Below are 17,502 nucleotides of genomic sequence, written 5' to 3'. Positions count from 1 at the left end.
CTGGGACATAGGTAAAGAGAGGCCGGTCAGTTAGCCATGGCCTTGCCCAGACCTTTTGCTGATATGCAGCCTTATCTCTTACCTACCACCTCTCCACCAGGTCAAAGAGGGACCAGTGTCACTGGAATCATTTGTAGGTTTGCACCTTCTTCTCTCACAATTATAAAGTTATTGAGACTTCATTTACCAGCAGCAAGATAACATCTTGTTACTGGAATAAGGTTCTTGCCTTTCACTGGTCAAGAATGAGCAGGTAAGGCACATAGTTTTCCACACGAGCAAAGCTTTATTGAAGAAGCTTGCAAGCGGAGACGAGGCAGGCCTAGAGCAACGCTTACCCTCATCTCACAGAACAAAAGACAGGCCAGAGTTTTTTAAAGTTCTTGGGCGGGAAAAGATTGATGTTTATTCGTAGACACAGGTGGGGATATGTTAACTACAGTGCCTGTGCAGTAGCTTTCCAAGATGGCTCCTGTCCTGGATTCGTAGCCTCCGGGATTCATAGCAGGACTTATGATGGGGCGTCGTGCCTGCGCAGTCTCCCGCCCCCAGGTTTGATTCCCCAGCTGGGGTTGTACCCTCTCACCGCCCCTGGTGGAAGGTCACACAGCGGTCACAGGTGGATGTTCTGCGCAAGTCCCTGGGCCTGGTCTTCTCCAACTGCTTCTGAAAGGCAACATTAAAGAAGTTTGCAGGCTATTTTTAGATACCTTGCCCCATTGTTCTGGGGAATGGCTCTGTTTCTGCACCCTGGCCCATTTCTTGTTATTATGTTTGCAGATTTGGGGGGCCCTCTGTTCTGTCTTACTAAGCCTCTAGGTTCCACACTCAGCCCCCTATTAACCTCCCTTGTAGTATAGTCCGTTTCTCTTTTACTTGCTTCTGCTCTAACCATAGCAGCCTCTACGCTGTTTCTCAAACAGGCACCCTCCTATTACAGGGCTTTTGCTCCCTGTCTTAATCTGGCAAATTAATTGATGTTTAAAGGAACAGAACTGCAAGATAACACAGGTAACGCTTTATGAACAGTAAAGAACCACCAAATGTAAGGCTTTATAATTATTAGTACCTTAGAGTCGACTCTGACTCAGCAACCCCTGTGTGTCACAGTAGAACTGTGCTCCCAGTGGCTGATTTTTTAGAAGTATTCCAGGGTTCCTCTGGGTGAACTTGAACCTCCAATCTTTTGGTTAGTAGCGAAGCACATTAAGGTATTATAATTAGATTCTCTTATATAGAAATTGGAGCCCTGGTAGCGCAATGGTTAAGAGCTCTGGCTGCTAACCAAAAGGTCGGCAGTTCCAATCCACCAGCCGCTCCTTGGGGCACTTCTCCTCTGTTCTGTAGGGTCATTATGAGTCAGAATAGACTCGACAGCAATGGGTTTGGTTTTGGGGGGCGTATGTAGGAACTGGAGCCCTGGTGGCGCAGTGTTAAGAGCTCAGCTGCTAACCAAAATGTCGGCAGTTTTGAATCTACCAGTGGCTCCTTGGGAATCCTGTGGGGTACTTCTACTCTGCTATGAGTTGAAATCGACTCCATGGCAATGGGTTTATTGTATGTAGGAACTGTTTCTGCCCTAATTAATTTGTCTTTAACAAAACCTTTCAGATTAAGGTAACACTACTGTAAGAGTAGTTTGCTAGGGAAAAGTCAAGCTGATTTCTTACAGTAAATGACACCCAGGCATATTTCCACTGTAACGTGACTATAAAAACAGCATGGAGGCAGTGTCTGACCTCTTCCAACCCCACAAGGGGGAAGGAGAACCAAGATGAACAGCCCAAGGCTGACTCTTATGAGGTGGAGGTTAGACACGCCTCCTCTCTCTGATGTCTCTACCAATTCTGACACCAGCTGTCCCTCCCACTGCACTCTCTGTTGGGTTCGATAATTCATTGCAATGGCCAGACAGAACTCACAGACCATACTCACAATTATGGGATTTATTAGGGAATTAACAGTTAAAACTCAGGCTCAAGGACACTCAGGGTACAGTTCTTCCATCAGGACAGCCTCTCCCTAGCCATGCTCGCAGGCACGCCTCTCCCTGGCCCTCAGCCTCTGCCCAGAAACACTCAGCTTTCTCTGTCCATGGACGGGGAAGCCCACTGTGCCATCTCCTCTTGCTGGTCTCTCCGTCCTTGGTGGTGGTGGACTCCTCTGCTCTGGAATTGGCTCTCTTTTAAGGAAAAACTGACCAATCCCCTCTGTAGGCCACAGTTACCCTATCACATGGTCACCTGGGTGGGAGTTACAAGACCATGGCTAGAAAGGCCACGCACAACAGTAATTAATCCACTGCGATGACATTTATGGGAATGCCTGTGCGTTCACATAATGGATAGCTATGGGAACCTTAAGTCCTGGTGGCACAGTGATTAAGAGCTCGGCTGCTAACCAAAAGGTCAGCAGTTCAAATCCAGCAGCTACTGCTTGAGAACCCTATGGGACAGTTCTACTCCGTCCTATAGGGTCGCTGTGAATCAGATTTGACTCAACAACAACAGATTTGGTTTAGTTTTATGGAAACCTTAAGATTGGTCTGAGCTCATGACCACAGGTTTCTTCAGTCTTTAAAAGCCCAAGTTCGTAAAGACACTTGAAGAGCCCTTGGGCATAGCAGATTTGAGACCAGGAATCCTGAGTTCTAGATCCAATTCTGCAGTCAACTAGCTGTGTGGTTTTGAACAAGTGAATTAACGTCTCTGGACCTTTCTTCCTTCATCTACAAATTAGGAGGCAGGGCAGGGATGATCCAGATGATCTCATGTAGCTCCAAATTTTGGATAATTAATTTATTCAACATTCAATCCATATTTCTTGAGTACTTGTCATGTGCCAGACACTGCTATGAATGGAAGATTACATTTTTAGAACTTTAAAGATATTCGTAGGTTTAGGTGGCACGGGAATACTCCTGGGAGAGAAAGCAGTTTAGATAAAGTTGCACTCCTATACCTGCCAGAGTTGACATCTGCAAATTGGAGTTTAATATTTTCTTTGCTGATCCTCCTTATCTTGAAATTGTTGATTGCTTCTAGATAAGAAGTTTCATTTTACCAAAATTAATTTGGAAAGATTGGTTATTTTTAGATTGTATAAGTTTGATTTGAAGGCCATTACTGAAGGTACCTCTGTAAACTTAGAAATGAAAAATGAGAAAGACCCCTCAGATTATCAAGTCTCTCTATCAGTACATCCTTCCAAAATAATTTCTGGCACTTTGACAGATCTGTTGTTGTTGTGGTTAGGTGCCGTCAAGTCAATTCAGACTCATAGCAACCCTATAGGACAGAGTAGAACTGCCCCATAGGGTTTCCAAGGAGCAGCTAGTGGATTTGAACTGCCCATCTTTTGGTTAGCAGCCAAGTTCTTAACCACTGCACCACCAGGGCTCCTTGATAGATCTAGTTGTGAAATATTTTGTATTGTTCGTATGCCTAAGGTTACTATTCATATGGCTGTTTAGGAAAGCAAGTTGGTATAAAAGATCGTATTTTACACGTTTCATGGATTTTGTCCACTGACATCTAACCTGAGTCATGCGATGATGCTGAAGTCCGGAAGTTAAAGAGTAAACCAACATTTCAATGGTAGCCACAACACACCAAAGCTGTTTTTCATTCCTCAAGAGTGAGGATGCCCTGGTCAGAGGGAATGACCCAGTCTGTATGAGGACCCACCTTTAGGTCAAGGAGCGAGTGATACGCCCTTCCAAGGGCTGCATGTAATAATGCAGCTTTGAATCAGAAGAGCCCAGTTCTGAAAAGATTGTTATTCAGGAAAAGGGTGTTTTATAAAATAAGAATTGGCTTTTGAAAAAAAACCAAACTGGTAGACTTTTTCCTTTTCATAGAGTATACTAACCCCGTTACTCCCACAAATCGCATTCCTTTTTACTACCAGCTGTGAGCTTATAGGAAACCCTGGTGGTGTAGTGATTTAGTGCTATGACTGCTAACCAAAAGGTCAGCAGTTCGAATCCACTAGGCACTCCTTGGGAACTCTATGGGGCAGCTCTACTCTGTCCTATATATAGGGTTGCTATGAGTTGGAATTGACTTGACAGCAGTGGGTTTGGTTTGGGTTTATGAGCTTATAATTAGAGGCTGTTATCCAGCTGAGGCAGATTAGCAAGGCTCTCCTGTTTTCTTTGAAAGTATAAACTTTACAAATATAATTCTATTCCAAGAAAATAAGTAGTTTTGTATGGCAGAAGTGATACCAGTCTGCCTTAGTCATCTAGTGCTACTGTAACAGAAATACCACAAGTGGATAGCTTTAACAAAGAGAAATTTATTTCTTCACAATAAAGTAGGCTAAAGTCCAAATTCAGGGCATCAGCTCCAGGGGAAGGCTTTCTCTCTCTGTTGGCCTTCTCATCAGTCTTCCCCCCGACTAGGAGCTTCACCATGCAGGGCCCTTGGGCCCAAAGGACATGCTCTGCTCCTGGCACTGCTTTTTTGGTGATATGAGGTCCCCCACTTTCTGCTTGCTACCCTTTCCTTTTATCTCTTGTGAGATAAAAGGTGGTGCAGGCTACACCCCAGGGAAACTCCCTGTCGGGGGACAGCCTGAGCAAGGGAAGACCCTCACTGTGTGTCCAGGCAGATAATCTGAAGAACTGACGCATAGCCCTTTCCAGATTCATACGTTCAGGGAAACTTACTGACACTGGCAAGCAGCTGCTCTCCAGTGGTGGCCAGCTGGAGTATTTTCCACTAACACCTAGCAAGGGACCCAGGCCTATATACCATTCCAGCTGGGACCAAGGCTCATTATTTTCTCCCACGTCCTTGGGCAGTCAGTGTTCCCAGGGACTTCACGTCCAGGCCCAGATGTTTTCCTTCTTGTTGCTAAGGCATTCCTCGGTCTTGGCCACTGGCCCAGTCATGCCACTCCCGGCCTTGTACCTTAGCCTGAGTCCATCCGGAATTCATCCCCAGCGTGCTTCCAGGAAGAGCAAAGCTGATTCATTTAGGGAGGGGATGCATATAGCTGAATAGCATTACCCTATACTCCCTTTACATTGAATCAGGGATGTGACCTTATTAAGGGTGTTACTATCCCACCCTAATCCTCTTTAACATGAAGTTACAATCACAAAATGGAGGACAACCACACAGTACTGGGAATCATAGCCCAGCTGAACTGATACATGTGTTTTCTGGGGGACATAATTCAATCCATGACACAGTCCTAGCTGATTTTGTCACAAGTTAGGAGGAGATAAAAAAATGATAATAAAGTAATTAAGAGTTTCAGTTTAAATGGCTTGCGCATGGTAGAATATTATACATATATACAAGACATCTGGAAACTAATATTTTGCTCTGAAATCTCAGCTGACACATTGAGTCATTGTTGGAAAGCTCTTGAATTCATAAAATAAGGACACCAGTATTTGCCTGATTTAATTGATATTTTGGGTAAATCTGATTTATAACTTTTGCGTTGCCTTCCTAAGGAGTCCTGACATTTTAGGGCACGTTGTGATAGGATATGAATAAGGTTGCCTTGAAATTATTCGGCTGGCATTTGATCAGAGCTGCAGGGAATCTGATGGTAGTGTTATTGTTGTTATTCATTGTCCTTATTCATTGTCCAGCTTTTGAATGCGTGTGAGGCGACTGAAAATCTCATGGCTTGGATCACGGTGCACCTTAGTTCTCAAAATGGCCTCTTCGCTTTTTAACACTTTAGAGAAGTCTTTTGCAACTCAGTGCCATTATGTTGTTTGATTTCTTGACTGCTGCTTCCATGGCTGTTGATTGTACATCCAAGTAAAATGAAATCTTTGACAACTTCAGTATTTTCTCCATTTATCATGATGTTGCTTATTGGTCCAGTTGTGAGGATTCTTGTTTTCTCTATGTTGAGGTGTAATTCATCTTGAAGGCTGTGGTCTTTGATCTTCATCAGTAAGTGCTTCATGTCCTCTTCATTTTCAGCAAGCAAGGTTGTGTCATCTGCATATAGCAGGTTGTTAATGAGTCTTCCTCTAATCCTGATGCCATGTTCTTCATATAGTCCAACTTCTTGGATTATTTGCTCAGCGCACAGATTGAATAAGTATGGTGAAAGAATACAACCCTGACACATACCTTTTCTGACTTTAAATCATGCAGTATCCCCTTGTTCTGTTTGAATGACTGCCTCTTAGTCTATGTACAGGTTCCGCATGAGTGCAATTAAGTGTTCTGGAATTCCTATTCTTTGCAATGTTATCCATAATTTGTTATGATCCATACAGTCGAATGCCTTTGCATAGTCAGTAAAACACAGGTAAACATCCTTCTGGTATTCTCTGCTTTCAGCCAGGATCTGTCTGACTTTAGCAATGATGTCCCTCATTCCACATCCTCTTCTGAATCTGGCTTGAATTTCAGTTAATCTTTTGGATTTCTAGTTGCTGTTTTTGTATGATTTCTAATGGTCCGTTAATTCTGTTGTTTTGTTCTCGTATTGTTTTCCTGAATCCTTCTGTTGCTTTGTCTGTGTTTTCCTTGGTTTTGTCTGTGTTTGCTCTGACCTCTTCTTTGATCTCTTGAAGAGCTCTGTGTATTAGTCTTTTGAATTATCAGGTAGTTCCATTACCTTTTCTTCTCTGCAAAGTTTTCTAGTTCTTTATTTTGGCCACTTGCTGGAGCTGTCTTGTCCTGCTTCTTTATGTGATTTGATATTGTCTGTTGTCTCTGAAGCATCAAGAAGTTATTATATTTATTTATTGTATATTTGCCACATCCTGAATTTTTGTTTTGTTTTGATATATCTGAGTAGGCTTGGTGTGCATGCCATTCAGGTCACTAATCTGTCCACGTTGAAGCTCTCACATCCTGTCTCCTGGTGGGTGAAGCATCAACTAGGTGTGTGAGCACAGGTCCCTGTACACTATTCTTGCAGGGCTACTGAGGATGTCAGTGTCATTTTTGGTGAGGTAATGTATCTGCCTGATGGTCACCTGTCAATGGGGACAGGGAGTGTTCTCCCTGGTTGTTGGGCTGGGTGTTATATGTGCACTCTCTGCTTACCGGTTGGTTGGGACGAAGGTGCCCGGGTTGTTGGTCACCAGTGTGTGGTACAGAGACTCTCACCAACAGTCCCAGGTGGTCAGGGCTGCGTGTGGGTGTTCAGAGCAGGTACAAGCCTCTGGTTGCAGGAGGGGTCGATGTGGGGAAGGAGCCAGAGGATGTCACCTGCCCACAGGTGCCCAGTTGTAGTGCATCCCTACGTCCACTAGAATGCGTCATGAGGGAGATTGTGCAGCTGGTTCTCAGGCACCCAGTGCCATTGGTTGGAGAGGTTAAGTGGCACCACCAGTCCTCAGGCCCCCAACGTGGGCAGCTGGATAGAGTGGGCAGTACCACTGGCCTGCAGGCCCGAAGTGTGTGTGATTGAGCTCCTATGTTAGGGGGCAAGGCGGTGGTGAATGCCAGAGGTCTGCAGCTTCAGGAGAGAGAAAGGGCAAGTAGGATGGGAGTGCTCCTCAGGGCCCGTGTACCTCTGGCACAGGAGGCTGGGTTGTGCATGGTGAGTGGGTGGGTGCAGTTAACTTTAATAGGGTGTGAAGCACTCCTATCTCTGGCCGTGAGTGCAGAGTTGCTCCTGCTTGTGTGCACCAGGTGGAGTGGGTTTTGGCTGGGGATGCCACTTGCTTTGCTCAATATGGCCACACTGTGGGTGCAGCCAGCAGGGCTCTGATGCAGGTAACCAGAGGAAGCAGAAGACACTGCAAGCCCATGGACCCCCTCGCTGGACAAAGGGGTGGGTGCCCCAGACTGGGCCACAAGCTACTGGCTTAGGCGGCGGTGTGGTGTTTAATGCCTCAGGTCTGCAGCTCGCCCTTAGCTGAGCAGGTGAAGTGGGCTTCAGCTGGGTTTGCTGCCTGCCTTATCCCAATATAGCCATTCCAGTTCAGCCAGTCAGGCACAGGCACAGGTGATCAGAGAGGGTGGAGGGTTCTGCAAATCCATGGATTTCCAGCACTGGTGGCTGGGTGAAGGGGCGAGCACCTCCAAACCAGGACCTTGAGTTCCCAGCTTAGGGGGCGTGGTGGTGTTGAGTGCCACTGGACTGGTGTCTGAGTGGGGAGAAGGAATGAGGGAGGAGATGAGAGTGCCCTTCGGCCTGTGGAGCTTTGCTTGGGGACGGGCTGGGGTGCCCGTGGTGGGTTGGGTCCAGGTACTTAACTTTCGCAGAAACGGAAGCACTCCTGGCTGACTCTGGCAGTACGTGCAGCGTTGCTCCTGCTTAGCTGCACCAGGTTGGGCAGGTTTTGGCTGGGAACACTGCTTGCTTGACTCAATTTGTCCACACTGTGCAGGCTGGGCTAGCAGGGTATCGACGATCCGTAATTCTCTGTTCTCACTGCTTTTCAATTGTCTCTCCTTCCACCTGTTGCTCAGTCTGATTCTTCAGCCTTGTCTTTGATACTTAGGGCTCCTAAATTGACGTTGTATCTGGTTCACTTGTTTTTTTGGGTCTTTGTTGTAAGAGGGAAGACATAAAGCATCTGACTCCTCTGCCATCTTGGCCCACCTCCCGGCTTGCATTTCTCGCAGTTCCTGGTTGCTACACTGCTGCAGCCATTTTTGAATTATCTTCAGCAAAATTTTACTTGCATGTGATATTAATGATATTGTTCAGTAATTTCCATGTTCTCTAGGAATAACTTTTCTTTTTAACTTTATCACCGAGGAACTAATGGAAACCCCTTTTGTGATGAGAAGTCATAAAATACAAAGCAAGCACACACTTCGGAAAGACTAAGTTCTTGATTTAAAACTTGAAAAAAAATTTTCCTTCTAAATTGTCCTAGGTAAAGAGGCCAGGAGTCACAAGGATCATTGAAATCCATAGCCTAAAAACTCGTTTTCGTTACTTTCATATGTCCTCACCACGTAGAGCTGATATGAGTCAAACTGTTTAATCACTAGCTGAGATGGATATTTAGTCTATTTTTCTATCAACAACCAGTCCTTTTGTTACCACTTGGTCTAGAATATAAGTCTAAATCCTTTTCCAGGTGTTGTGCAGACAAACAGTAAATGAGAGCTCCTGTAACTCATGAATCCTTTCTTCTTCAAGCTAAATGTTTTACTTCCTTTAACAAAGTACTATAGAGGTTGTAACGTCTACGTCAGGGTAGTTTATTTGATTGAAAATATTTTTAAACTATATATTTTTTCATAAAATATTTGAACATTTTAAAATCTGCTTTTTTCCCATCCTGATTCTCTTCAAAACTCTACAAAAAGGAGCTAAATTGACTTACTTTCCATCCCTTTCATTACAAAGTCATCTTCTGAATGAAGACTCTGACCATCATAATGTTGTTATTAGTTGTCAAGTTGATTCCAACTCATAGGACCCCCTGTGTACAAAGTAGAACTGCCCCATGGGGTTTAAGGGCTGTGTCATTTCAGAAGCAGATTGATAGACCTGTCTTCCAAGGTGCCCCTGGGAGGGTCCAAACTGCCAACCTTTTGGCTAGTAGTTGAGCACTTAACTGTTTGTGCCACCTAGGGACTCCCTGACCATCATACTAGAAGGAAAAAATAAGAGAAAACCAATGGAGATGTACAGGCGAAGAGGAAATCCTCTTCTAGACAGTTGACCGATAACTTGGTTTGACGGTAATGCTCTAACTCCCTTTCAGTTCCCTGGGTTCCAACACCAGATTGGAAGAGGTAATCGCCAGTACTAAAATACACACGTGACCCCCAAATTTCGTTTTACCCAGTTGTTCCCACCTGCTCACTAATCAGTTCTCTCACTGGGCAATTGGGAGAATCAAATCAAGTATGTAGAAGTGCTTTATAAAGTAAAAGTACAAATTAAGGTATTATTTATTATTTTCACAATAAATCATGTTCAGACTCAACAAAAACTGCTACCAGCACCCCCGATTGCCCTTGAGTCGATTCTGACTCATGGCAGCCCCGTGGGTGTCAGAGTAGAACTGTGTTCCACAGAGTTTTCAGTGGCTAATTTTTTGGAAGTGAATCACCAGTCCTTTCTTCTGAGGTACTTCTGGGTGGACTGTAACCTCCAGCTTTTTGGTTAGCAGCCTAGAACTTTAACTGTTTACACTACCATGGGACGCCAGCGTTTTCTAGATACCTAGTATTTTTTAGTATTAGCCAGTCCTTGTGCGCAACACCCGTATGTAGGTTTTCTCATTCCATGATATCTCTGTGAGGCTAATATTTTTGCAGAGGACACTGAGGCTCAGAATGATTTGCCTAAGGTCTCACAGCCAGGACATAGTGACTGCTTTTTCCACCTACCATGACTATTTCAATTATGATGATAAATATTTGAGTAGTAATATTGCTATGAATAGATAATACTAACAATTGTTTCCCAAACAGTACCTCTCCAGCACTTTCCCACATATTAGTATCAATTAAAATAATCTTACTAGTAACAAGCAGGCCTTGAATGGCAGCTGGAACAGCCGTGCGCTGCGTTTCCTTACCTACCCTCTCGTAGAGATCGACAGAAAACAAAATGAACCCAGAGCGTGTGAGCAGGGAGAAGTGGTCATTTCAATCCCTGTGCTACTCTAGGACTTTCTGGAGCCCAGACTTCCTGTCCTGCTGCCATGCCCCCCCTCCCACCCCATGCCCTGTGCTGCAGCCACCTGAATTCCAAGCCACGGTGAATCTGTCCTGCTCATCCTTCTACTAGGAATATACCTGGCAGAATCCAGATACCCTTCCAGACCCAGCTCAGATATCACCCCACTTGGGAAGCTGACTCCACAACTCCCCCATGGTAAAACGGCCCCTCTCCTGGTTCATCTTGTGCACCTTTGTCCATAGCCTTATTGTAGCACCGCATCCTGCTGAGATGCATCTGAACTCGTGTCTTTTCTCCACTAGACTGAGTTCCTTTGAGAACAGAGACCATGTCTTTTGTGCCTAAGCACTCTGCCTGAGACTTGGAAAATGCTCAGTAATTGTTGGTTGATTGAATGCATGAATAAATGATTGAATCCTGAATTGGGAGAATCATTAAATAAAGAATATGGAAGTGTAAACTAAACTAAAAGAACAATTTAAGGTGCGATGTATCCTTGCTAATGATAGATAGGAAACCTTGGTGGCGCAGTGATTAAAAGTTCGGCTGCTGATCAAAAGGTCAGCCGTTCGAATCCACCAGGCACTCCTTGGAAACCCTATGGGGCAGTTCTACTCTGTCCTGTGGTGTCGCTTTGAATCGGAATTAACTCGATGGCAACGGGTTTGGTTTGGTTGAAATGATAAATATTCAGATTCAAGGTCTAAGAGGTGCTTGGAGACATTATGAAGTAGATGAAGGTTGTCTTCAACCTTCCTCATCCTTTGTTTCAGCATGTCTTCCCCATATCTCTCCTAAGACACTAAGGTGCCGGTGTCCTCAATGTCCTCCAGCTGCCCCTCAGTGCCCAGGATCCCCCTAGGGTCCTGATTGCCATCCTCCACTACCTGCTCAGAGATCGTTCTGCTCTGTCCCTTTGCCAGGACAGCAGTAGATAATAACCCTCGTGCCTCCCGTGGTTAGTAGGGTGGAATCGAAATTACACCCAGCAGCAGAAATGTAACTTTATATTCTATAACTGAATCATCTGGCCCTTCAGCCCCCAGTCCCACTGATGGGTGTTCAGTCTTATCTGGCGAAAGCAGTCCTTTGGGCCACATCACCTTCATTACCGCAGAGGTTTAGTCAATTCTGGGTTCTTCTCCTTCCTCCTGCTTTCCTCTCTAAAGTGACCTGACTTCTTAGACTCTCACCCTGGCATTGGGGTGGGGTGGGGAGATTCATGTCTCTCCCTTATGCTGACTCTCCACTCCCCAGGCACCCTCCACTGGTACCCAAGGAAACACACCTGGTCCCACCATCGTGCTGGCCCTGCCATCATCTCTGGGCCTGAGGTTATGACCCTCAGTGGCCTTCTTTTCCCAACCCGATTTACTGTAAGCTACTGTTGCCCTTAGCACTTGTGATTTCCCACAGGCCAGCAGGTCACCTGGATACCCAGAGGCCAAGCAATGTGGGCCATGATGACTTAGGCTCAGTTGCAGGTCCACTGGCCCAGACGACTCCCATGGTATTTCTCTTCTCTCTCTCACCCAAAAGGGAAGAACACGCTCAGCATTTCTCAAGCTCAAAGAACTAAAGAAAAAATTCAAACCTCGAGCTGCAATAGTGAAGGATTCTGTGGGGAAAATATTATATGACGCAGGAAGCATCAGAAGAAGATGGAAGGAATACACAGAGTCATTATACCAAAAAGAATTAGTCGATGTTCAACCATTTCAGGAGGTGGCATATGACCAGGAACCAATGGTACTGAAGGAAGAAGTCCAAGCTGCTCTGAAGGCATTGGCGAAAAACAAGGCTCTAGGAATTGATGGACTATCGATTGAGATGTTTCAACAAACAGATGCAGCACTGGAGGTGCTCACTCGTCTATGCCAAGAAATATGGAAGATAGCTTCCTGGCCAACTGACTGGAAGAGATCCATATTTATGCCTCTTCCCAAGAAAGGTGATCCAACCAAATGCGGAAATTATAGAACGATATCATTAATATCACACGCAAGCAAAATTTTGCTGAAGATCATTCAAAAACGGCTGCAGCAGCGTATCGACAGGGAACTGCCAGAAATTCAGGCCGGTTTAAGAAGAGGACGTGGAACCAGGGATATCATTGCTGATGTCAGATGGATCCTGGCTGAAAGCAGAGAATACCAGAAGGACATTTACCTGTGTTTTATTGACTATGCAAAGGCATTCGACTGTGTGGATCATAACAAATTATGGATAACATTGCAAAGAATGGGAATTCCAGAACACTTAATTGTGCTCATGAGGAACTTTTACATAGATCAAGAGGCAGTTGTTCGGACAGAACAAGGGGATTCTGATTGGTTTAAAGTCAGGAAAGATGTGTGTCAGGGTTGTATTCTTTCACCATATCTATTTAATCTGTATGCTGAGAAAATAATCTGAGAAGCTAGACTATTTGAAGAACGGGGCATCAGGATTGGCGGAAGACTCATTAACAACCTGCATTATGCAGATGACACAACCTTGCTTGCTGAAAGTGAAAAGGACTTGAAGCACTTACTAATGAAGATCAAAGACCACAGCCTTCAGCATGGACTGCACCTCAACAAAAAGAAGACAAAAATCCTCACAACTGGACCAAAGAGCAACATTATGATAAACGGAGAAAAGATTGAAGTTGTGAACGATTTCATTTTACTTGGCTCCACAATCAACAGCCATGGAAGCGGCAGTCAAGAAATCAAAAGACGCATTGCATTGGGTAAATCTGCTGCAAAGGACCTCTTTAAAGTGTCAAAGAGCAAAGATGTCACCCTGAAGACTAAGGTGCGCCTGACCCAAGCCATGGTATTTTCAATTGCATCATACGCATGTGAAAGCTGGACGATGAATAAGGAAGCCCAAAGAAGAATTGACGCCTTTGAATTGTGGTGTTGGTGAATAATATTGAATATACCATGGACTTCAAAAAGAACGAACAAATCTGTCTTAGAAGGACAACAAGAATGCTCCTTAGAAGCAAGGATGGCGAGACTGTGTCTTACATACTTTGGATATGTTGTCAGGAGGGATCAGTCCTTGGAGAAGGACATCATGCTTGGCAGAGTACCGGGTCAGTGGAAAAGAGGAAGACCCTCAACTAGGTGCATTGACACAGTGGCTGCAACAATGAGCTCAAGCATAACAACAATTGTAGGGATGGCTCAGGACCGGGCGGTGTTTTATTCTGTTGTGCATAGGGTCGCTATGAATCGGAACCGACTCGACAGCACCTAACGATATCTCTCAGGCACCAGCTGAGAACTGAGCTTCTCTACAGGGCTTGCAATTTCTCTGAGCTTCACCTCAACAAGAGAAAACTCTTCCCCATGTGGGGTTCCCTATAATTTATCTGGGTGTTTCTACCACCCTAAGCTTACTGTCTCATTCCCAGATTCAACCCAGAAGGAGAGGTGAGCATGGGCATTCGTGCCTGACCTCTGGCCTCTCCTGCCCTCTCCCCCACCCCCAGCACTAGAAGGATTTTCATTTTCCATTCTCTCAGGCAGGAACCACCCTACACTCAAATCCTCTCCACCTGGAGCAATACCTCTCAGCCTCATAGCCCACGGTTAACATAAAAAAGTTGTGGGGAAATAATACACAGCAAGTAATACCAAAAATGTCATAACTAGCTGATGTTATCACCTCCCAGAAGACACAGTATCACATTCCATATAAAATGACTGTGAAGTCCTTAAACAGTGGTGTGGATGTGGAGAATTTTGGACATCACAGTAGAGGAGTAGGAGATTTGTCTTTAGTCTCTGGCCCTCAGATCCCACCTCAAAGGAAACTGCCCACTCCACATGAAGGCACCCGCTTAACAGGGTGTGTTGTGGTGTGCACATTACCATAAGTGTGACTCACCAGCTAAGTAAACAAACTACAGAGTCGGGGGGAAAAATACGGGGCTCCATGGAACACCAGTCCTATAAAACACTCCAATGTAAAAGGGTCTACTGTAAAATAGCTGTTTTTATAAACCAAAAGCTGAATATCAGCATTTACCCAAGTAGCCCTGGCACTACCGGATACCAGTCTGTATAGATTAGTGGGGGTCCCTGGGTGGTGCACACAGTTTACATGCTCAGCTGCTAACAGCAAGTTTGGTGGTTTGAGTCCACCCAGAGATGCCTTGAAAGAAGGGCCTGACAACCTACTGAAAAATCATCCATCGAAAACCCCACGGAAGATAGCTCTACTCTGACACACGTGGGGCCACCATGAATCAGAATCCACTTGACGGCAACTTATGGTTATAGATCAGTGAGCAACACTGATCAGTACTAGCCAGCATCTGAATTACCTGGGAAGTGTGTGATTTGTTGTCAGGGAGCCCCTTCCCAAGGCTTTAAGTTTCAGAAACTTGATGCTAAGGAGCTCTGTATGAGTTGTTGGGTCCAAGCCCCAATGTCACAGTGGGCCACCCTGGTTCTCCCACCAGGACGGGACAGCGCCGTTGTGGATCGCGTCACAGATGGGCCACAGCGAGGTGGTGAGGGTGATGCTGCTGCGTGGAGCCGAGCGGGACGCTGCCCGGAACGTGAGTGTCCCAATGAAAAGGGCTCAACTGTGGGCTCAGGGTTGAAAATGCACGTAAAGAAGCTCCAGGATATAACTCAGCTGAGAGGTGCAGAGAGAGTGTGTCTCTGTGTTAACTATAACTCACCTGGGTTTTCTCCCAACCTCCACCTGGTATTTAGAAGGGAAACAAATTAAGCATCCAATTCAGTTGAAGCTTGGTGTGACCCATTGCTTCCAGCAAGTGCTGCACAGTCTCTAAGGAAGAAAAATGTTCAATTCCACAAAGGTTCTCCTCCACCTGAGATGACTTATGAATGAGTTGAGGATGATGGAGACTTATCTTCGGGCCTGGTGGGAGGATTGGGAGACCTGGGGCTCAGGATTCCCTGGGCTGTGTGTTCCTAACTTCCACTGGCCCACCCAGGGCTGTACCTTCTGCTGGCCTCTGTGCCAAGGTCTGCAGCTGGGCAGTGCAGGGTCTGTTGTTTAGGGTTGGGAAGTGCGCCCCGTTGTGCTCCCAACTCCCCCCAGCTACAGACCCATGTAGCTTCTGCCACACCCTCCATCATCCCACTGTCCCCATCTAGCACTTCTACCTCAGCGAGCCCTTTGCCACATAGCAACTGAGGGCAGCCTGGGGAGACTTTTCTGCCTGACCGTATTCACCTCTTGGGTTTTTGTTTTTTACTGTGCCTGGCCCCTTTGCCCTTAGTATTTCCTTCATTTATCTGACCCACCTTCCGCCTCTCCAAGTCCAAGCCCAGAAAAGAGAAATCAGAAGATACATTCCTGACTTTCTCACTGTTCTCTCTCCCACTGTTTCTTCTTCCTGATTCCAGCCAACCTGCAGTGGAAGGCAGTGGTTCTCCTTGTCTGGAGGGGAACTCTGTGGGCCAAGTCCTCCAGACACAGCGAGCAATGCATTAAAGCAGGAGAAACAGCAGCCTGGAAAGTCTCTTCTCAGGGCAAAATCTGATGACACAGTCGAATATTAATTTTTTAATTTGTCCTTGCCTACTTTTTAACAGATTTCAATCTGTCCCCCTTAACACACACACAGGAAAGTAGGTACCTGGGGTAGACTAGGGCAAGGTTGCATACAGGGGAAGGTAAAAAGAAAAGGCACATTTAAAATTTTAAAAGAGTAAATAATAGTTCAACATTAAATTATTAAAAACAGCTTCACAATTGATGTCTCCTGAGTCATGGACTGCAGGCTTAGCATGTCTCTTCAGTCTGTCAGTGCCCTAAAAATATGCCCTTGAAATTCCCCACGTCCCTCACGCAGTGTTCTGAGGCATATGAATCCCCAGATGGTAGGCTTCTCAGATAATAAGCCATATATTTTGTCTGATAGTCTTTCATGCAGAATTAACTGCTTAATATGCTCTAAAATGCATCTAGATTAAGAGACATCGCAGGTCCGTGCTTTAGTTTATGCATCTTGCCTCGTTCTGATAGATGTGCCCCCGGTTTCTGACTAACATCTGGTTCTCAGTCAGCACATATATTAACGGTCAACTTTTATCTTCCTTTCTCTGTTAAGGACGGCACAACAGCGTTACTGAAAGCAGCCAACAAAGGGTACAGTGATGTTATAGAGGAATTGCTTAAATTCTCACCCACCCTTGGTATTTTGAAGGTAAGGCCTAAAGAGAAATTGTACCAATCTCCAAAAGAGGGAGGGCCCATACTTAGGGTCTGCGGTAGAATTTGGGTATAGTTAACTTGTTGTATTCTTAAAAGAACACACCTACAGCTTCTAGATCTGGAGATCCATGTGAGAAATGAGAAGGTGGTAAAAGAGTGAAGCAGAGTCCATCGGTACTGAGTTTTCCAGAAAAAATTAGACAGTAGCAATGAAATCGCTAGAAGTCCCCAGGTAGTGCAAACAGTTAACGTACTTGCTGCCAACCAAGAGGTTGGTAGTTTCGGTCTTCCCAGAGGCACCTCAGAAGAAAGACCTGGTGATCTGCTTCCAAAAATCAGCCATCGAAAACCCTATGGAGCACAGTTCTACTGTGACACACATAGGTTCTCCATGAGTCAGAATCAACTCCAGGGGAACTGGTTTGGTTTTTGTTTTTGGTTAATGAAATCACTAAATTTGAAAGTAAGCCGTATTGATATCATTTGGAGGAACAGATGCTCACGGTCCTTCCCTTCATTCTCTGGACCACAGAACTAGTCTGCTTTGTTACCTTGGATAAAGTAAAACAAGCCTCAAACATCCATCTGGAAGGTTCTTACACAGAACAGAGCCCTGAAACTCTTAAGTTTTTATCATTTTGGATTAATATAAAACTACAGTGTATGCCAGGGGTCGGCAAACTTTGTCCGTTTACAGCCAGGTAGTAAGTATTTGGGACTTTGGGC

General features: G+C 45.2%; 1 protein-coding gene across 8 annotated transcripts in view; it reads left to right on the top strand.

Annotated features, from left to right (window-relative positions):
- The window catches only part of ANKRD29 (ankyrin repeat domain 29), a 63,768-nt gene that overhangs the window by 34,413 nt on the left and 11,853 nt on the right, over nt 1-17,502 (top strand). For 5 of the 8 annotated variants that reach the window (XR_007519262.1, XM_049900745.1, XM_049900743.1 and 2 more), the window contains 2 exons: nt 15,047-15,145; nt 16,673-16,768. Coding sequence is in view for 7 of the 8 variants with exons in the window: in XM_049900745.1 (XP_049756702.1) it covers nt 15,047-15,145; nt 16,673-16,768 (195 nt within the window). In the remaining variant the exon portion in view is untranslated. The other 3 variants (XM_049900738.1, XM_049900739.1, XM_049900741.1) reach the window with 2 other exon arrangements.

This window comes from Elephas maximus, chromosome 11 (genome assembly GCF_024166365.1).
Source record: "Elephas maximus indicus isolate mEleMax1 chromosome 11, mEleMax1 primary haplotype, whole genome shotgun sequence".
Lineage (NCBI taxonomy): Eukaryota > Metazoa > Chordata > Mammalia > Proboscidea > Elephantidae > Elephas > Elephas maximus.
The sequence above is the reverse complement of the archived record's forward strand: the minus strand, read 5'-3'. Positions and strand labels throughout refer to the sequence as shown.